Here is a 21,660-nt window from a genome sequence, read left to right as displayed (position 1 = left end):
AAGAAACACATGGAGAATAAGACACAATGGATGATGTTAGATAGTTGGCAGAGGCTGACCATAATGACCAGAAAGTTTTTAAATTTAGCACAAACGCAAATACAATAATAACAACAATCAAAATACAAAACACATTAAATATCACACTGAAAGACAGAAGCTTATAATTTTCATTCATGGCACTATTGCACATTCACATCCCTCTGGTCTGTATCTTACCTGGAGGGCCTTGTTGGCCAGGCTGGCCTGGGGGGCCAGGAATATACGCATTAGATGCAAGCACTTTTTCACCAGTGATTTGCTTGCTAAGATCAGCAGCGTTATTTGGTAGCAAAGCAACCTGCCAAAACCAAAAATCACTGTAAGCTCCTCATCATTCAGCTGCATAAATTACATTCTTGATTAAACTTTAATGTTGTTATAGTTTGGCTGCAGCTGGCAACAAAAGCACCACACAGCTGCCCCTCCCCCCACCGGGGTGCGGAGGAGAATGGAAAGAAAGAGGCAGAAACCGATGAGTCGGGATAAGGGCAGTTTAACAGAACAGGAAACAAAGCGAACAGGAACAACAATGATGCAGATATGGAGAAAACACAACACAAACCTAACAACCCAGAGAACCGCTCTCCCCGACCCCCGCTGCTGCACGCTCCCGAGCCGCGAGTGAGTTCCCGCCACCCAGCTCCCCCCCCACCGGAACCCAGCGTGATGGCACATGGTATGGAATACCCTGCTCTGTTTGGCCAGGTGGGGTCAGCCCGTCCCAGCTGTGCCCCTTCCTGGATTCTGGTGAAAATTAACCCTGTCCTGGCCGAACCCAGGACAAATGTGGAGAAACAGCATATTTAAATACTTCATTGAAATCATCAGAAAAAAAATGTGACCGTGTTGAAGCCTGTGACATCAGTTACTCCTAAGCTAGCCAAGTTGATTCTTTTCAAGTACGGACATGAATATTTCTTGAACCTCCTGACATATTTTGTGCTCCCAAGGAAAACTGACTCCCTGGTGCTGTGATAGGACCTCTTTACAGAGAGTCAGAACCAGCTGGAAGGATGCCTGGGGACTCCTCTTACTCTCACTTGTACGTCTTTCTGACAGACCACCTTGCAGAAATCTCCTCAGAAAACACTGTAAAGGAGAATAACAGTCTACAATGCCTTTCCCAAGGACATTTTGTGTGACCCACGGAGACCAGTCAGGTTTTGCAGAAACGGTACCCTCCTCTGTCTTCCACACACAGGGGGGTGTGTGTCGCGTGAGCTCTGGGTAGGGGATCCTAGAGATGATCCACACTTCAGGTATCATACACCCAGGAGGTCACCCAGGCTTGAAAGATGCCACATGAAAAACATGACACCGTTTGATTTTAAGGAATTTATTCATTCTGGTACTTTCTTTTCCCTAGAACCAGCAGCCTAGTGGAAATCCTGATGTTTCACCATGGAAATACTGCAAGTCAATCCAAATGGATGATAGGGTGGTCGGAGGCCGTCTTGGGCTTAGTGACCATGAAATGATAGAGTTCTTAGTTCGTGGTTGTTTTGGTTTGGCCTGGACAAATGTCAGGTGCCCACCAAAACCACTCTATCACTCCCCCTCTTCAGCTGGACCAGGGAAAGGAAATATGATGACAGGCTTGAGTGTCAAGATAAGGACAGGGAGAGATCACTTACTAATTACTGTCATGGGTAAAACAGACTGAACTTGGGGAGAAAAGGGAGTTTAATTCATCATCAGTCAAATCAGAGTAGGATACTGAGAACTAAAATTAGTTCTTAAAACACCTTCCCCCCACCCCTCCTTTCTTCCCGGGCTCAACTTCATTCCCGTTTCTCTTCCTCCTCACCCTGTGAGGGGCGCAGGGGGACGGGGAATGGGGGTTATGGTCAGTTCATCACACATTGTCTCTGCCGCTCCTTCCTCCTCAGGGGGAGGACTCCTCACACTCTTGCCCTGCACCAGCGTGAGGTCCCTCTCACGGGAGACAGTTGTCCACAAACTTGTCCAACGTGAGTCCTTCCCATGGGCTGCAGCTCTTTACAAACTGCCCCAGGGTGGGTCGTTCCACGGGGTGCAGTCCTTCAGGAACAGGTTGCTCCAGCATGGGTCCTCCACGGGGTCACAAGCCCTGCCAGCAAACCTGCTCCAGCATGGACTCCTCTCTCTACGGGTCCACAGGTCCTGCCAGGAGCCTGCTCCAGCGCGGGCTCCCCACGGGGTCACAGCCTCCTTCGGGCATCCCCCTGCTCTGGCGTGGTGTCCCTTCCGTGGGCTACAGGTGGAGATCTGCTCCACTGTGGACCTTCATGGACTGCAGGGGGACAACCTGCCTCACCATGGTCTTCATCACAAGCTGCAGGGGAAGACTCTCTGCTCCAGCGTCTCCAGCACCTCCTCCCACCTCCTTCTCCAGTGACCTTGGAGTCTGCAGAGTTGTTTCTCTCACTTTGTCTCTCTCCTCTCTCTTCACTGCAGTTTCCCACAGTTTTTTTTCTTCTCCTTCTTAAATATGTTATCACAGAGGCACTACCACGTTAGGTTGTGCAGAGAGGAACTTAGAAAAGCAAAAGCCCAGCTAGAACTCAGGCTGGCCACTGTTGTACGGGACAACAAAAATGTTCTTACAAATGCATCAAAAGAGGGCCAAGGAAAATCTCCATCCCTTATTGGATGAGGGGGGGAATATTGCCACCAAGGATGAGGAAAAGGCTGAGGTACTTAATGCCTTCTTCGCCTCAGTCTTTAGTAGTCAGACTGGTTATCCCCAGGGTAGTGACCCCCTAGTGCTGGAATATAGGGAAGCAGAGCAGAATAAACCTCCCATAATCCAGGAGGAAGCAGTTAATGATGAAGCAGTGTCACCTGGACACTCACAAGTCTGTGGGGCCAGATGGGATCGACCCAAGAGTGCTGAGGGAACTAGCGGAGGAGCCGGCCAAGCCACTCTCCATCATTTATCAGCAGTCCTGGCTAACAGGGGAGGTCCCAGATGAGTGGAGGATCGCCAGTGTAACACCCATCTACAAGAAGGGTGGAAGGAGGTTCCCAGGAACTATAGGCCTGTCAGCCTGACCTCAGTGCTGGGCAAGATTATGGAGGGATTCGTCCTGAGTGCGCTCACCAGGCATGTGAAGGACAACCAGGGCGTCAGGCCCACCCAGCATGGGCTCATGAAAGGCAGGTCCTGCTTGACCAACCTGAATCTCCTTCTATGACCAGGTGATGCGCCTAGTGGATGAGGGAAAGGCTGTGGATGTTGTCTGCCTGGACTTTAGCAAGGCGTTTGACATTGTTCCCTACAGCATCCTCCTGGAGAAACCAGCTGCCCATGGTTTGGATGGGTGTACGCTTCGCTGGATAAAGAACTGGCTTAATGGCTGAATGTAGAGAGTGGTGGTGAATGGAGTTAAATCCAGCTGGCGACCGGTCATGAGTGGTGTTCCCCAGGGCTCCGTTTTGGGTCCGGTCTTGTTTAACAACTTTAGCAATGATCTGGATGAGGGGGTTGAGTGCTCCCTCAGTAAGTTTGCAGACGACACCAAGTTGGGTGCCACTGTCAATCTGCTCGAGGGTAGGAAGGCTCTGCAGAGGGATCTGGACAGGCTGGATCAATGGGCTGAGGCAAACTGTATGAGGTTCAACAAGGCCAAATGCTGGGTTCTGCACTTGGGTCACAGCAACCCCATGCAAAGCTGCAGGCTTGGGGAAGGGTGGCTGCAAAGTTGCCCAGCAGAAAAAGACCTTGGGGTGCTGCTTGACAGCCGGCTGAACATGAGCCAGCAGTGTGCCCAGGTGGCCAAGAAGACCAATGGCATCCTGGTTTGTACCAGGAATAGCGTGGCCAGCGGGAGTAGGGAGGTGATCGTACCCCTGTACTCGGCACTGGTGAGGCCGCACCTGGAGTACTGTGTTCAGTTTTGGGCCCCTCACTACAGGAAGGACATTGAGGTGCTGGAGCTTGTCCAGAGAAGGGCAACGAGGTTGGTGAGGGGTCTAGAGAGCAAGTCTTACAAGGAGCCGCTGAGGGAACTGGGGCTGTTTAGTCTGGAGAAGAGGAGGCTGAGGGGGGACCTTATTGCTCTCTACAACTACCTGAAAGGAGGTTGCAGTGAGGTGGGTGTTGGTCTTTGCTCTTAAGTAACTAGCGATAGGACAAGAGGCAATGGCCTCAAGTTGCATCAGGGGAGGTTTAGATTGGATATTAGGAAAAATTTCCTTACTGAAAGAGTGGTCAGGCATTGGAACAGGCTGCCCAGGGAGGTGGTGGAGCCACCATCCCTGGAGGTGTTTAAACAACGTGTAGATGTGGCACTTTGGGATATGGTTTAGTAGGCATGGTGGTATTTGGTTGTCAGTTGGACTTGACTTTTCCAACCTATGATTCTATGATTCTATGAAAGCAGGATAAATTCAGCAGATACACAGCATCAAGTGGTCAAAAACTTAAGTCTAATAACTGCTTGGATCTTCTCAGGAAACATCTTTTTCCTTATTTCAATATTCCTCTATTAATTTACTGCCCTTTCTCAGGACAATATTGGCTCAGATGTTCAAGTTCTCAATTGCTGCTCAAGCCCCAAATCCTTTATGGATCTGGCCCTTCAACCATACTGTTTAACCCAACAGATCTGGATCTGCTCTGCATAGAGACACAAAGCTAAAGTAAGTGATAATGTAACAATAATTGCACACTATGGTTCAAAATGCCATCATGCATTACATCAGATGTTTAATTATCCACTAAGCATTATTTTTCCCAGATTGAATACATTTAATAATTAAATGTATTTATAAATATTCTGCAAACATTTAGTCTTTCCAGAGACAGCTGAGGGGAGATGACAAGCCAGGAGCCTGGTCTGCAGCAAGGAAATAAGTTTATCAGTGGTGAAGTGGCTGCATGTAGAGTTGGGAATTTGGCTCTGCCAAACTGAACTGAAGAGGTATTTCAGCAGTACCAGGGCAGATCTGTCCCTGGGTCAGCGTTGTTGTTCCCTGTATGAATTTGGCTCACTGGATAATTTGATGCTGGATTTTGCAACATTGCGTGGGAGAGCTGCATTAAATAAAACACATGATGACTCCTGGTCTCTGACAATGCTTTAAATCAGCTATTTGGAATTCCCTGCACTGGACTGTTCTCAAGACTCCTACTTGTTTCTGTAATTATTTGATATATCCTCTCCTGCCCTTAGTGCAAACCTAATGTTTGTAACACACAGAGAAAAAAAATGCTATGTGCTTGCAGTACAGACTATAATTGGGCAAATGTCTTTTGGCAAACAACTTACTAGCTGAGGAATGCACGTTAAGGCTGCCAGTGCTGCTTGCAGTTTGGGGTTGGATGCCCAGACCAGTTCCGAAGGAAGCAGAAGTGAGGAAAAAAAAGTTAGAAATGCTGAGACAGTTCCTGGTGGCATTTCTGAAACACCATTTTGATTTTTCAGACTGGAATTCAAAATGTGATGACAGGAATACAGGGATTTATCAGCCATTTGTGACTCAGGTTTTGGAAAGCATCGCTGTTCCAAAGACAAGATGACTGCACTAAGGCCAAATTAAGCGACATGATGTAAGTCTTACAAGAATTTGGTACATTCATTCCACCCGCTCAGAAATCAGTGGCTGGATGAGGTCAGCACTTCACAGAAGCCCCACAGGGTGTTTCTTATGTGATTATTTCTGTGAATCTGCTCACATAGAAAAGGGAGAACCAGTACATCTAGTGGTGTGCCCTTTGCATTGTCATGTTTGGTTTTCCAGAGAAAAAACATCTGCTTTGTTTACCAATGACCCTGCAGCTTTCTCAGCCGACATCCCAGCCACTGCAGCACAGACAAAGTGTGGGACTGCCAAAGATAAGGGGCTATTCCATGGGTCACAGCACCTTACATCTGGGGTTGAAGAGGAAAATTCAGTAGCTGGGGGCTCTCATAGCCATACTGGCCAGAGACCAGCACAAGGAGGCCCACTGGCTGGCTCTGGTCAGCACACTGCAAAGTTTTGTTTCCCGGAGGTGCATCCGCCCTGTCCAGAGCAGGGTCCCGTCTGGATATGAATGAAAGGTTGCAAGGACCATCATGCTACGAAACTTCCATTATGTGACAAAACAACCAAGAGCTCTGCAGTGCCAGCACTGCCATGCTGTGGCAAACGAAGACACAGAGTTAAATCCTGTGACTACCTGAGACCATTGTATTTTTCGGGGAGTTTTTGTAAGAATATTTTCAGTGTCATCAGTAAGTGTTTCTCCTTAGGGTGGCTGCAGTTGAGTGATGGATTAATTGATGTCTTCTTTAGAGCTTGTACTTAAATTTCTGACCAGACCCTATTTTGGGGATCTATCGCTATCGCAGCTGATAAATAGATGTCACTATAGTCCTGGACGAATACTCTTAAAGTTATATTGCATTTAGTGTCAAAGACTCATCATGAAGAGGATTTGGAAATGTATTCTCTTCTGTTGCTTAAATATTGACTTGTTTCTGCCAGCAAGGCTGTTGTAACAACTTAGTAAGTTAAAGAAAAAAAATCATACTGCTGCTGTGAGAGCATCTACAGATGCTTCCCCACTGAGTCAGCTGGACTTGAGGCATACGCTAGGAGTGCCAAAACACCCAGGCTCTGGTCTAGCTCACTGCTCTTTGATATCTCCTGGCCAGAAAATGGTTGTTACATACACTGGAGCGAAACCATGTGTTTTTGATGTTGACTCACATCCTCTTAGGGATTGGCTATACTCACTGGCCTAATTTCCATTTCACCTTTTAACTGAACCAGGATCCTGGTCCAGAGTGACCTTGGCTTTCTCCATCCGCAGCTTCAAATCTTAATGGCCCTTGGAAAATAATTTTTCTTTTCCATGTGCGTGCAAATATTAGCGAGGATAAATTTTAAAGAAAGCCAGTACTAGAATCAAAACTCCCATATGTTGTGTTGCATGCTGCATCTGGAGTTTTAGGTACATTTTGGAGTTTCTAGGAGATTTGTGGTTTAGACGACTTTGACAGTGCTTGACAGGAGTCATGTGGAACATGGCTTTCTAATCAAGATGTTTAAACACATCTGTGCAATGGGATCCAGCTTGCTTCATTTTTAAAAAAAATTTTTGGCTGTATGTCAGCATGTCAGATATCTTTCCACCAGTTTTTTTACTTTCCACTCTTCTTCCTTCCAGCAAGGTCTGAGATCAACCTAGGGCTGCCCACAGCCCCCTAGTATATTGGGAGAGTGCAGCTGCCTGGATGACCATGCAAGGTGACTTTCTCTTTCCGATCCTAGAACTGCTCTGTCCTGGAACTGGAATGGATGTTGCAATCCTCCAAAAAGGTATTAGTGCCACCACCAGAGGTAGCAGGACTTGAGTTTTCTCCTTGTCCTTTCCTAAGAAGACAGAAGACCACACCTCCCACTTCCAGAAGCATACTCAGTTCCCAATTGTAGGGTTTGCTGGATTGGATCCTTCACAGGCTCGTCTGCTAAACATAATTTTGCATGAAGTACATAAAATCTGAAAGCCTTAACCAAAAGACTGAAGACTCATTCCCATAAACTGTGTCTCTGGCAGACAGAAATGAATTTTTCTGTGCAAAGCAGAACAGCTTCATCCACAGATACTGAGAGACATCCTCCCCAGAAGAACCTGGCCATCGGGAGCAGCTGGTGAAACATGAGGGTTCATGTCACTCTGGGCAGAGAAGCAGCATGAGGCCAGATCTCCTCTCAGCATGAATAAAAGCTCTCCTCTGTGGGGTAAAAAAAGCTGAGGGAACCAGGGGACCATCTCTTCCAGCTCTATCTGTGTGAGGTAGAACTTCGTGGGCTCCCTCTGAGGATGCCACATAGACCAAGTCCCACTAGGAAGATACTTGGGGAAAATTTAGGCTATGGACCATGACAGGACTTAGCTATGAGGCAAGAGTGAGCTGCTTAGTTTGGCCACAGGTATGTTACAAGTGCCAACAGCGACAGGTATTGACGGTGTTAGTTTCCCAGGACCGAGTTTTGAACACAGGCACCTAACAGTGGAAGTTAGACACGGAAAACTTTCCACTAATTCAGGCCATTGGTTTCCATCAGTTCTTGCAGCAAACAACTTGGCCAACAGTGTGACCCCAGATTCCTTCCTTGGGGTCAATCCGAGCCTGCTCAGCATCAAGGACTGTGGGTGGACTAACAGCCACTCAAAAGCATGGATCCTTTTTTTAACCTATTCGCTGCTATCTGTTTGAAAACCACAATTTCCATCACACATGAAATTCTGTCACCTCCACATTTGTCTTCATATAGATTCAGAAGGACAACATCACATCTTGAGGTTTCTGTGACAAAGACCATCTCAGACCTCAGTGTATTTAATTTTAGTGAAGGGTATTTCTTTCTTCCTAATATAAATTACACTGAATATTAAATGAAACAAGTGAATATACCAAATCGTGTTTAGACACAATGAAATTAAATGAGCACCCCAGGTGAAATAATTACAGCCCGTCAACATGCATTGCTGAGAATATTCCCGCAGAACATTTCCATTTCAGAGAACCTGAATGGTTGAAGGAGATGTCACCAGAAAAGGCATTACACCTGCACCCCTGCACTTGGCTCTCCAAATCCTGGGCTGGGTCTCCAAGTTATTTTAATCCTATCCAAGTGCAAAAGGGAGCCACACAGGGAAGCAATTAAAGTTAAAGGCCAGGGGAAGTTTTCAAGTGTGTTATTGTCTACTTGCAAGGACACAGGTGAAAACAAAAAAGGTTGGGGCTGAGGGATTTTCTTTTTTAAACAATCAAAGGTAATGTATCTGCTAGTGACGTTTTTGTCTAGCCACATACCTCCTGTTTGGCAAGAATCCTGTATCAGCACCCTATTAATGCAAAATCATGTTCTCCCATGCTCCTGTATCTGCAAAATGTCTTGCACTTGCATACACTAATGGTGGATCAAGTTCAAATTCCTGTGCATTCAGAATGAATGAAAAGCTGTAGCCAGCGCAGATTGCCAAGAAACCTGGGCTCAGACTGGGATGGGTGTTTGCCAGACTTTGTTACCATGAGCTTAGTAACACAGATCCACGAGCTTGATCTGCTTACAAGCAATACAGAAGCATAAGGAAGTGAAAAGATGCCATTCCTAGATGATTTTAAAATATGTTACCATCATCTTTAAGGGCACAAGAGCCACATGGAAGTGACAGCTCTAAACACTTAAATTTAATCTCAGTTGTCATTAAACATGCAGGTCTGGTAAAGACATAGCTGATCAATGTGCATACCTTTTGCTTCAGTTGTAAAACTGTCTGCTTTATTTGATGAAATTCCTTACAAGAGGCACAGCATGTCCCCGGTTTTGCCACATTTTCAGATTTCTCAGGAAGCCCAGCTGAAAGAAAGCAGTTTCCAATACAAATATAAAGATTCAAAGCAAAGAAATTCATAAAGTGGTTGCAAAAGCAACTTGACGGTCGTTACATTTCCCCAGACTCTGAAAAGAAGAGAGTATCTTGCCATTATTAACGCTTTGACTGTGAATTGCTGTGTAAGGCTGAGAAACTTTGCAGGGACAGCTCTGAGCTCATTTTTAAAGCAGCTGTTTCCAGTTAACAGTCTCCAAATAATTTCTTTTATTTAATACCTGAAAAAGGTTACACGCCTTCTTTTATCTTTGTGTGTAGAGTAGGCTAACCCTATAGACCTGAACTGATTTACAGTCCCCCAAAGGGGCAAATTTTCATACGCTATAAGTTACAGTAAAACCCCTCGCAATACGGTCATTTCTTTCACTTTGCACAACCTGCTCTTCATCATCACCGGTTATCCCTCCATGTGACGGAGTCAGCCTGACCAGAGATGGGGATTAAGATTAATGACAAGGATTTAAGTCCACACAAGAGAAAGGGTCACACCTGTTGATACTATGCATGAATGGGATCTTTTCAGGAATCCATTAAATGACTCAAACTGTAAGAGGTATCGCAAATGTTATTTTTTTATCTTTTTCCCATTCTCACACACAGTGAAACACTTCTGCATCACAAACAAACAAGCACTGTTTTAACAGATGTCCACTTAAAGAGAAATGTGGTTTCCAAAACACAGGGTGACACACATGGGCAAACTCTAGTTGAGCTTTTTTTTATTTGACATATAGTTGTTGAGAAGCATCAAGTGTGTTGAGGCCCTGCATTTGATGTATAGCCTTGTATGATGTTGCCTGCAAGCGTTAGTGAACACGTTTGCGCACTGACCATTCAGAGCATGTCCCATAATGAAAAACTCTGCAGATGCTCCTGGTTAAAGCCAAAATCTTCAAAAAAGATCAACTACAATGCGCTTAGCTATTGCATTATACTTCTTGCTTGGACACACACTTTAATGTCCTTCATCTTTTCAGAAATTTGTACTGATTTTGAAAACATCTGCAGCATTTTAAATAAAAATGGAACTTTCTAATACTAAAGATGTTATGTGGTATTGGACTTTAAATGTTTGCAGGGTGCAGTAAGGAACATTGCACACATCAGATGGTCATCTGTGGACCACCATTGCACAAATGTAGGAGAAACTGATTTTCAGTACATTTAGTCCATTGAACATAAGGCCATGTCAGGTATGCTTGCTTTTAGAAGACATTCCAGGAGTGCAGCAAAGGCTGGGATCTACCTGGCTGGGGAGCCGCTCTGTGGAAAGGGACCTGGGCGTCTTGGTGGACAACAAGCTCAACATGAGCGAACAGTGTGCTGCTGCAGCAAAGCAAGCCAACAGGATGCCGGGCTGCATCAACAAGGGCATCACCAGCAGAGATGAAGTCATTATCCCACTCTCCTCAGCGCTTGCCAGGCTACAGCTGGAATACTGTGTTCAGTTTTGGTCCTTGCTACATCAAAAAGATGCAGACAGGCTAGAGAGAGTCCAGAGAAGGACCACAAAGATGATCAAAGGACTGGGAAGCCTGCCGTATGAGGAAAGGCTGAGAGAATAGGGTTTGTTCAGCCTTGAGGAAAGAAGGCTTAGGGGAGACCTTATCACCATGTTCCAGTATTTAAAGGGTGGCTACAAAGAAGATGGAGACTCCTTTTTTACAAGGAGTCACATGGAAAAGATGAGGGGTATGGGTACAAGTTACTCCTAGGGAGATTCAGTTGGACACGAGGAAAATTTTTCACGAGAACAATTAGCCATTGGAACAATCTCCTGAAAGAAGTGATGGATTCCCCAACATTAGACACTTTTGAGATTTGCTGGACAGGGTGCTGGGCCGTCTTGTCTAGACCGTGCTTTTGCCAAGAAAGGCTGGAGCAGACGATCCTTGAGGTTCCTTCCAACCTGGTATTCTATGATTCTATGATTTGATGAAAAGTTTATTTCTCTTATTTCCTAACCAGGTAGGTGAGGGCTGCAAGGACAAGACGCTGGAATGACCAGCAGCAGTAAGACGTTGGTATTAGTGCTGAACAGAAGATTTGGAGGCAAAGGCTTGGGGGTTTTCCCCACTCATCAACTGCCTACTCTCACAGCTGCAGTTCTTTGACATTACAATAACCCACGATATTATTCTTTATTTTATTTAGCATTTTTATGGCAATAAGCACGCGGTTCTTCCCAGCGCTTTCCGATTGACAGAACAGCGTTTGGTAATACCTGAACAGCTTTCTATACAGAGTTCAGATGGCTCAAAGATTTAAGGCCAAAAGGTACCACTTGGGGTTTTCCAATGTACACTGCATAAAATATAACAGAATTTCACCAAATTGCAACACTACCTTCCAGAAGGACTCCAGCCTTTCTGTGAAGATACCTGAATACACGGCATCCACTTGTTTCCTTCCTCACTGTTGTATTTTTATTGCTAATAATTTTGCCTTTGACTTCTTCCAGACCATCTTTGCCTGTAAATCTTTCCCTGTCAGATCAAAGAATCTGCAACACACAGGGTTTTTTGCTCTTCACAAGGAACTGATATGCTGTAATCAGGATATTTCTTGATATTTCTATAAGGTAAGTTTTCTCTTGACTGCAAGTCAGTATTGTGGCTCCCTCATGGAGTTCTTCCTCCCTCTCCAATTTTTCAGCTTCCCTTAATAAAGTCAGTCTTTTGACATGTCCAGTTTTGGATGTGTGTAGGATTTACAGATGCACATATATAGAGCCATTAGAAAAAATGCCTTGTTTTTTTCAAACTCCAATAAAGTTTGGATTTGGTACTAGTCTTAACCAAGATTTCTTTTAATAGGTATCTTACCAGATGTGTTCCCTCATAACATGCACACATTGCATTAAGAAATGTTGCTGAAAGCAACATACAGTCATAGGGAGAAACTGCCAGAGCCTCTGCTGTTTGAAACCTAATGCAATCTCACTACAATCAGTGCAATTACATGCAGATTGAGAAGTGGTCAATTTGGCCTCATGTTTCATTACAAAATCCAGTTTATCTTCCAGAAGGATGTAGTACACAAGGCTGTCAATTTTAGATAAAACAGAGCTGTAACAATCCATGGAGATTAATGCAGGGGGGGTCAGCTAATGTTTGGGAAATATCATACCAGTGAGATTTCTGCAAATCCAGTTGGACTGACTTGTTGGAGGGAGAAGTCCAACAGCGTCACATATGCAAGTATGAGCTGTGTCCCAGGAGAGAGGTGGAATCCTCCTAGCTCATTCCAGAAAGAGGTGATGATTTGCCTGGGGAAGGAGTCATCCATCAAACATTTGCTCTACCCCCATCTGATCCTGTATCAGGACAAACTGCGCATAAAGCCAGAATAAAGCATGGATAAAGCCAGCAGCCACCTAGAACAGGCCAGAGGGGGCAGGAAGCAATTAGATGGACCACCTAAGCATGGTGTGGATATGAAGGTCACCTACCAGGGTCAGTTTGGCCAGCACTGAGCAAGGCACTTACATAGCCTGCTTCCATTGCACAGACCTACAGCAGGAGACTAAAATGATTTCGGAAAAGGCTTAAACCAGACCCATTTTATGAAGGCTTCCCGAGCACGAAGTCTAGCTGATGTGTGACATTGCTTCCCTGACAGGGGTCCTTTCATCTCGGCGAGACACCGGGGAGCTCCACAGCGCCTGCTGATAAGAGATCTGCTCGGTGGAGCAATGTGTTTTCTTTGCATATGCTCGGAGACTCTGACTTGCTGATGCTGGAAGAGCAGGAGATGCTGGCGGTGGTGAGCTCTGCAGGGAGCTGTGCTGCGGGCGGTCTTTGCATGGAGACTGTTGAGTTGATCATCTGTGTTGTATTATCTGAGCTCAGCCTGCTGAGATAGTTTCATTTGCCTGCTTCTGCACGTGTTGCTGTATTGTCTCCGTCAAATGCAACATGCCTGTGTATGCGGGAAAAATGCTCCCTATTCTTGTGCCCCACTCACAAACCCAAAGCGCTCAGTCAAGCCCACTTACAGAGCCAAGAAAGTGCCTGGATTGCAGCCCTCAGACATGGTACGATGAAAACGTGAATAATGATCCCCCAGGAAACAAGCAACATGGTTAAAGCTGGAGAGGGACACATGTGTTCTCCTATCTCTCACACTGAATTTTAAAATCGAATTTCAGTGTTCCAGCTACCATGAAACGCGAATCATCTGTTTGTCAGGAGGCCATTGCGGCGCGGACGCGGTGCTCCCCGGGGCGGTGCAGGGCTGGGGCTGACCGCGGGGTGGTGCGTCGCGACAGCCCCTTCCTCGCGGACCCGAAAACACGGATTTTCCCTGGGATGAGTGACGGACACAAGCCCTGTGAAGCAGCGACGGCCAACTCCTCTTTCGTCTGCACTTAGTAGCACTGACTTGGAGCACAGCAGTGTAACAGAGCAGAAAGTGTCTTTCCCTGCTTCACATAGCTGATGTGGGAAATGTTTTGAGAGACGGTGGGTATTTAATTCCAGATTAACTACCAGAACTGACATTTTTATGTGCTGTGTACATTCAGTGCAAAATTGGTGTTTTTCAAATATTAGAATAATTTCTACAGCCTTGAATATTTTGAATGGCTGGTTATTCTGAATGCTTTGGGCATTACCCTGTCAGGAAATTTGCACTAGCCAGAGGAAAAGTTAACTAAAAACTATTTGCAAGGGGATTATATAGGTTATACTTCTTTCCTTTATGATTTCTACATACTTATAAGATTTAAAACTACAAGGAACAATTAAGGTTAATAGAGTGGCTCCAGTTATGTGTTTTCAGACAAAAATAAAAATTATAAATTGTTATGGCCATCTAGCGGAATTTGGAGCACCCAGTGATATATGTGTTCTGGCATTAATTGATGAACCTATGGTAAGTCACCATTCTTCAAAAGAGTTTTTGTTGTTTTTTTTTTCCCAGAGCACAAGTTACTCTCTTCCTCCTTTCTTTTTAAATTGTCGTATCAGTATTTAAGCTGCAGTACTCTAAATGCTGTAATTTAATAACTGGGATGAGGTCAAAACCTTTAAAATCATTTATACACAGCACATATACACATCTTGAAACCAACAGTGAAAAGCAAAAACAAGCCCTCACTTTTACCCCTTTCCCATCACATATTAATTTCATAAAAAAAAGAAAAAAATCTGAATGCAGTCACGAGACACACAAGCTAATTGCAGACCAGCAGAATTCAGTGTTACTCAACATAACTTAGCAACTGATTTAAGCAGTGCTTGAAAGATGTGTGGAATTCCCAGGCACACCTTTTCTGAGCCTCTGAGTGCCCAGAGGCACTAAACCACGCAACCCAGGGCCATTTGCTCATCTCAGATGTCAGCATGTAAATACAAATTAAACTCACTGAAATTAATTTAATTAACAGATGAAATTAATGAAGGCTTATAAAGGTGAGCATATGGCAATTTTTTTTCCCTATGTCTCCTGAGCTCTGGGCTGCAAACTAGGTATAATCCGGGTATATGGGATCAAAAATACAGGAGCAAATATCCCAAAATATGGGAGCAAAATACAGTTTTTAGCAGTTGGATCAAGGAGAAATAGTCTAACGGAAGCTATAATGGCAAGCTTAACCGATCAGCCACTCCGCCTCTCCAGGGGAAGATGCTTTCCACATCCTTCAGTGTAGTTGTGCTCTTTCTTTATAGATGTAACTACTGATTTACTGCTCTGTGTGTGCAGCTCATAAGTCGGGGAGGAGGAGGACAGTGGGTGGCAGGACTGTTCCACAGGCACTCAGGTGCCCAGTGAACAACCTGGGGTCTCCAGGGGCATCACCTACATCCGAGCCGCAGACCCCCAGCTCCAAGTGTAGCATAGGGAGCAGTTCCTCTTTACAAGAGATCAACCTTTCAGACAGCACTTTGTCCCAGGACCTTCACCCGTCACTAGCATATACCTTTATCTGCTTTGGTGCATGTCTTGCCGTCCTCCTCCCTGGTATAGCCTTCGTGACACTCGCACCTGTAGCTGCCCATGGTGTTGACACAGATCTGAGAGCACAGCGTCCCATTGCTCGCGGCACACTCGTCAATATCTGGAGAGGAGCAAGAGCCGAAAATGTCCGAAAGTGGGAGGTTTCCGACCTCAAATACAATAAAAGACTTCCTTTAAAAGTATCAAGAGGTTCTGTGGTTACATCAATGAGTAATTGCAGCACTGCTGGTGCTTTGGGCTGGAGCTCTGTGCAAACTGCACTATTATTATTAACACACCTGGCATTTTATCGGTGAATACCGCATGACTGTTTCTTTGCATTGAAAAGCTTCCAAGCAAAGCTTGATCCTGTACATCTCAGCTCCCTGGCATAGCAAACCATGCAGGGCAGGACTATTGAATCAGGGGGGACAAGGACCACATATAAGTGGTCAGTCCTGAATTAGATGCTGGCCATCTGCATCAAAACCCAAGGATTTATTTTCATAGTCAGGCGTGGTTTTAGTGCTTTGAGGGTTACTGTTAGAATCATGTCCCTCGTCTCAGGCCAAAACCCCAGATATGACTCAAAACCTGCAGGAGGAATTAATAAAGGGAAAATTACATCAGCTCAAGACTTCAAAGTGTTTGGGTTCATATGTCTTGTTTGAGGTACTACCTCCTAATAATTTCAGGGGATTTAGATCTCTTAGTTCTGGGAACCAATCCTTCACATAATTAAAACCCATGTTTATTCTGTAATAGTAAAGAGAATAAGCAAGGTTCCAGATCCAAGCTGACTCCTAAAAGACCTGAGGGAGCAGGATACATCATTAACCAGAGACGAGCTCAACATGCACTTCTACCCACCCAGGCAGTAAGGCTTCTCTCTGTTCCTGTGCCTCTCCCGATCATAGCGATACCCAGGGTAGCAAGTGCACAAGACTCGCCCAAAGTTATCAGTGCACTGCTGTTCACAAGGAGCTTCGGCACAGACATCATAGTCTAGGGAGAAAAAAATGTGATTAGGAGAATACCAGTGGCAGTGGCTGGATAATACTATGACAGGAAATATTTCACCTCTCTGCTAAGTAATAAAATCAAGTTACATTTTTTTTTGAGGATTGAAGAAACCTAGAAATAAAACTTTCATGAGACATAAGCAAGCAGTTGTAGTAAAATTGTAGTTGCTAATTACATCTCTACAGTAGTTAGACTATTTCTTAAAGTTGGATTTTAAGCAAGGGGCACTTTTCCTGTGTGCAGAACTTAAAAATTCTTCTCACAGAAATATTAAATTACCTAAAAGCTTTTTGCTGTTTTCTTCCACAAATTTTTAAGTGCTCATAGCAACAGTTCCCTTGCAAAATGCCGTGAAACACTCGGAGGCTAACTGCCAAATCTGTGCAGAAATTGTATCATAAAGAAAAAGTTAATTAAAATCACACAATAATTGTTCAAAGCCAGATACAACCCTTCTAGCAAAGAACACATTGTTACAAAGCCATCATCACTCTTAATAATAGCAATGTGAAGATTAGGGTATGGTAAGTTGCTGGCCAGGCTTGTCAGTGAAATCCCAGCAGACTGTCTGAAGTTCCTGTTTGAAACCCGAAGGAGGGTGAATCTGTTTCTGATCTCGCTGCTAGGTAGCAGCAGAGCTGCCGTCCCAGGAATGGACACTGGAGCGAAACAGGGTCTGACCCCATACCTGCCCCCGGCACCGAGCTGGTGGAAGGGTGGGGGGAGATGGGCAGCCCCCGGCCGTGGGTGCAAGGGCCTTGCAGCCCCATGGGGAACATTTGCCAGGAGAAGAAAGGAGCTGAAGCAGCATCTAGTCTCAAAACCAGCTCAGGCAAACTCTGCTGGAGGTCGGGTTTTGCGCCAAAGCAAGTGGCAGTTTCTGTGATCGTTTCAGAGGGGCACCATCCAGCACACAGCATCCATGTGGTTGTCACTGTGACCCCCCAGTGACTGGATACTGGCGGGCCACAGCAGAAATATCCCGTCCCTGCTCCAGACCAAATACATCTAAACGAAAACTAAGTGTTTCTACCGAGTTCCCAGCAATGCACTGTGTTTCCATATATACAGTATAAAATAAATAAAACCCAAACTCGTTATTGACTCATACTAATGACTATCAGACATCTCTGGGTATGGTGATTTTTCCAAACAATTAAAATGAACTAATAGATGGCAAAGCAAGCGAAACCACATTTGCTGTACAAAGTATACAGAGCACATGTGTAGCACTGGGGGTAAAACTGACAGTGTGCCAAGGTACAGAAAAGCACCAAATGAGACTTAACAAGCTGCTGTATGTCACACCAGAGCCCCTGAGACCAAAATACACTATTGTAATGGTGCCCAGCATTTCCTCCCTTGTGCTTGTCACCTTTTGAATAGCAGGCCTCTTTTCTTTCCTTCTTACTTCACAACTGTGTTGATTTTTAACTCCTGAAGTCTGCCCGCAGTGCTGCAGCAGTGAATGGCAGTGGCAGGGACCCCCAGCAGTAACCAGGGCTGGACAGTGCAGAGCCTTGCACAACCGTGGAAGAAAAACATGGCCCTTGCTTTCAAACATGGTCAGCCTCGGGGCTAGTTTGGGCTTTTTAGGTGGGGCTGTAAACTCCTGTTACATTTGGCACTACTAAATAGTCCCAAATATAAAGCATTAGTGGTGTTTTTCCTGGGCACGGTTGCAATTGTCTTTTCCGCTGAAATAAAATCAGATGGAGAGCAGGCTAGTATGCCCAGCACTGAGATGAACATGCCTGCTCCTCAGCCAGCATGCCCATGCAGATGCTGGATTTGGCCTGTGCCATGTTCAGCCTACTCAGAGCAGAGGCAAAACAAACTGTCCTCCCTGTGCTTCCACAAATAGATGTGCCCTAATCATCACAATCAAGGATCTGCTATGCATGAGCCTTTCCTAATAGACATTCATCTGACCTGTACCTAGAAATCCCTGAGGGATGGAGTTGCCCCACTGTGCAGCCTATTCCCAAGATCAAATAACCTTGCAGACTGAAAGCTTTTTATTCACATCTAATCCAAACTCCCCTTGTAGCCATTTAAGCCCATTATTTTTTTCTTCTTCTTCTTGGACATGAAGAACAGTTTATTTTCCCCCGTGCAGCAAGTTTTCACATACCTAAAAACCGTTATCACGTCTCTCCTCAGCCTCGTTTTCTCTAGACTAAACAATGCCTGTTCTTTTTAATCATCTCTCTTTTGCCATATTTCATGTAACTAGTCTTTAAGTATGGTTTTCACATCCACCCTAGCAGAGCTCCATCAAGACCATTGCTTCGTTTACTTTCATACAAAGCTAGGGAATGGTCCAGGAGGTAAAAATCTCCCTGCTGTGTTCCCACACAGTGAACCCAAACCACACAATGGCTGTGGGCAGGTCCCACAACATAGAGCTGTGCGTCCCCAGGGCTTTGGTCCCAGATAGCATGGATTCCCTCAGGAACAGTCCTCACAGCTGGGATGAAAATGGCCAAAGCTGCTGCACCACCTCCGTGTGCTCTACAGAACCAAGGATGCACACGCCCTCCCATGTTCATGCCCCTTGACTGCCAGCCCAGCCCAAGAAATGTACTTTGAGGATGACTCCAAGCCACATGGTGAGGATCAGGCTGTTCAAGACTTTAATAAAATACAAAAAGCCGAAGAATAACAAATGTCTCTACGTATATTTCAATGAACTCAGGAATGACAACACAGCATGGAAAACTGTAGCAAGGAAATTTCTGAAATAGCATTAGTGAGGAAAGAGCAGATCTATTAGTGTTTGCCTATCATAGAGTATTTTGCTTTGAATTTATCCACAGCCAAGAAAATCAAGTACAAAACCTGTGGCAGGGAGGACGCTATCCAAAAAAAGCTGTTTCAGACTACATCTATCCCTGCTTTACTCTTGGTAACACCATGAGACAGGACCTGGTTGGATCTGTGTGTCTCCAAAGCAAAGAAGGAGATCTTTCAGGAGAAAAGGGTGAGGAGCTCTTTTATGGCCTGCTTCGCTGGTCAGGTGGAGCAGGAAGAGATGTTACAGGGGGAATCTGACACACAGAGCAAACTCCTCTCCCTGTTTCCTGAGGATCATTACTCCCTGCTCCCGCAGCTGAAACCCAGAGCAAGAAGGTGAGTCCAAAGCAAATGAAATGCAGAACCTGGGGCCGTGGACCCATACTGGACTGCACTGATTTCTGTTGCTTTTCAAGGGCAGATGAGAAATAATGGGACAGAAACCAAAGATAGACACAGGCAAAGACACAACCCTTTGGGAAAGAGCCTGTTTAAATTACAGCTGTCCAAGTAGGAGATCGGTGTCTTCCCAAGGCAGCTGTAAGAGGGTCGACAAGGGAGGGTCTATCCCTCTCCTAACTCTCCATCTTGCAGCGACTGCTAAATCATGCGGAAGACAAGGCTTGAACTACTTCTCACGGCTTTGACTTGCAGTACTGGATTAAAAGGTGCAGATGTGCTCTAATAAGCTCACATCTGTAATGTATTTATGTGTCTGTGTTGAGATATGCATTTCATACAGCTACTATGTCAAGACTATGCCAAAACAATGTGTGAATAGCCAAGTGATGTCTTGTAACAGAGTAAGTGAAATGAATGCTTCACTGAATCATGTTTCTCATCCCTATACCAATGGCCCAAGATCGTCTCAGATGTTACAGCAATTGCCGTGGCTTCTGAAGTTCAAGGCAAAATACAGATCGAACTGAAAAAGGGGGAATGGAGATAAAAAGGGAGAGAAGCTACAGCCAGCAGAGAAATTCAATTAGTGGCAGAAACTCTCAGGTTACAGAGATGCAGTTAACAGGCAGGATTAAGTGAAGTCAGTGGGTACACAATAAAAGCTGCTTTCATAATCACCTAGAACCTCAAGAGATGAAAATTAGAAGCATGACATAATTTATTGCCATGGTTCTAATTTTATTTTTCTCCTATTACTTCTCCTGCAGTATCCATTATATTCAGTGAATAACCAGCATATAGAATTGTTACAATCCACACAAAAGCTGGAGGCCAAACTATAGAGTCCTGGCTTCTCTCTACCCTGAAAGGATCCAGGACTTCTGCCCCCTTCATACACAACGGCCTTGTACAACACAGCACAACCGCCTCCTCCGAGTGTCCGTCTCACACTGGAGCTGTCACCTCTTGCCACACACACTGAGACAAAACTCACTGCAAAACCACGGAGGAGGAACTCCTTGTGAGCATCGATTTCACCCAAACCCTACCCAGCTCCCTGGGGGCTCGGGCTGGCACTGTGAGCCATTTCTTCACAAGGAAGCAGCAAATGCACAATTCTTGTTTTGAGAAGATGTAGGGGGTTTTTTTTCTTTTTTTTTTTTCCTTTTTTGCAACCCGTGGTCTAGTGTTTCCAGCCAGCAGCAAAGAAGACACAAATTAAACAAAAAGCAGCAGGATCACAGACTGTGTTATAATCCCTGTTGGCTGGAGACTGTAAGTCAAAAACCATCTGACTCTCTCCAGTACGTTAATTTGTCTCTTTTCTTTTCAAAACACCCCTATCCCAAACTGGGAAAAATCTCAGGTCAAATAGAGGCTTTCCATATGTCATCAAGCAGAAGGGTATGTTCCTGTAACGAACTTTTTAACCTGCTTTTTGGAGCAAACAAGGTTTATTAGCTTGTCGTCTCTGGCCATTTGCTTTTGCCTGACAGTTCCTCTTCTCCTATAACTTCAGAGCCAATTTCATCCGAATCGCAGAAAGCGGTGGCAGCAACTGAAGCAGTTACCTTGCTACTGCTCACGTGAAGCCTTTGGCTGGGTAGACCCAGAAGAGGCCTCCCCCTAGGTTAAAGTAGGCAGAGCTCAGTCTTTTCTTAAACAAGATCTCTAAGCAGCAGCCTCTGAGCATTAGGACCCTGGTACTGCCTTTGTAAAGCGTACAGGCAGGTCCCCCCTGCCAGGAGAGAACCGGTCCGTTTTCACTACTGCATGCACTACCCTGAGTAATTCCCTGTGTCTCTCTGCCCCTGGTGACAAGGAAGCTGTGCCCACGACCAGGAGAGGCGGTGGAAGAGGGATGCCAATTAGCGATGCTCTCTCCTCGCTGATGTCTTCGGGCAACAGGTAACTAATGGCAGGACTAACTCACCTAGTCACCCACCCTCTGTGCAATTACAAGCCAAACTGGCTGTGCCAGATGCAAGGGGTATGTGGTGAAAGCCATCAGCCAGGAAGGGTGTGCTCCTGGATGCACAGAGGGCTCCTGTGTACCCAGTCAAGAGCTGAATGCATCCCTCTGT

At 45.3% G+C, this 21,660-nt stretch overlaps 1 protein-coding gene across 1 annotated transcript in view; it reads right to left on the bottom strand.

The window, feature by feature from the left end:
* The window catches only part of CCBE1 (collagen and calcium binding EGF domains 1), a 111,494-nt gene that overhangs the window by 7,716 nt on the left and 82,118 nt on the right, over nucleotides 1-21,660 (bottom strand). The window contains exons 4-7 of the mRNA XM_075411439.1: nucleotides 16,226-16,360; nucleotides 15,339-15,476; nucleotides 9,275-9,381; nucleotides 220-340 (exon numbers count right to left, since the gene is read on the bottom strand). Coding sequence (XP_075267554.1) covers nucleotides 220-340; nucleotides 9,275-9,381; nucleotides 15,339-15,476; nucleotides 16,226-16,360 — 501 coding nt within the window. The remainder of the gene's footprint in view (nucleotides 1-219; nucleotides 341-9,274; nucleotides 9,382-15,338; nucleotides 15,477-16,225; nucleotides 16,361-21,660) is intronic.

The sequence above is a fragment of the Opisthocomus hoazin genome, chromosome Z (assembly GCF_030867145.1).
Source record: "Opisthocomus hoazin isolate bOpiHoa1 chromosome Z, bOpiHoa1.hap1, whole genome shotgun sequence".
NCBI lineage: Eukaryota > Metazoa > Chordata > Aves > Opisthocomiformes > Opisthocomidae > Opisthocomus > Opisthocomus hoazin.
The sequence above is the reverse complement of the archived record's forward strand: the minus strand, read 5'-3'. Positions and strand labels throughout refer to the sequence as shown.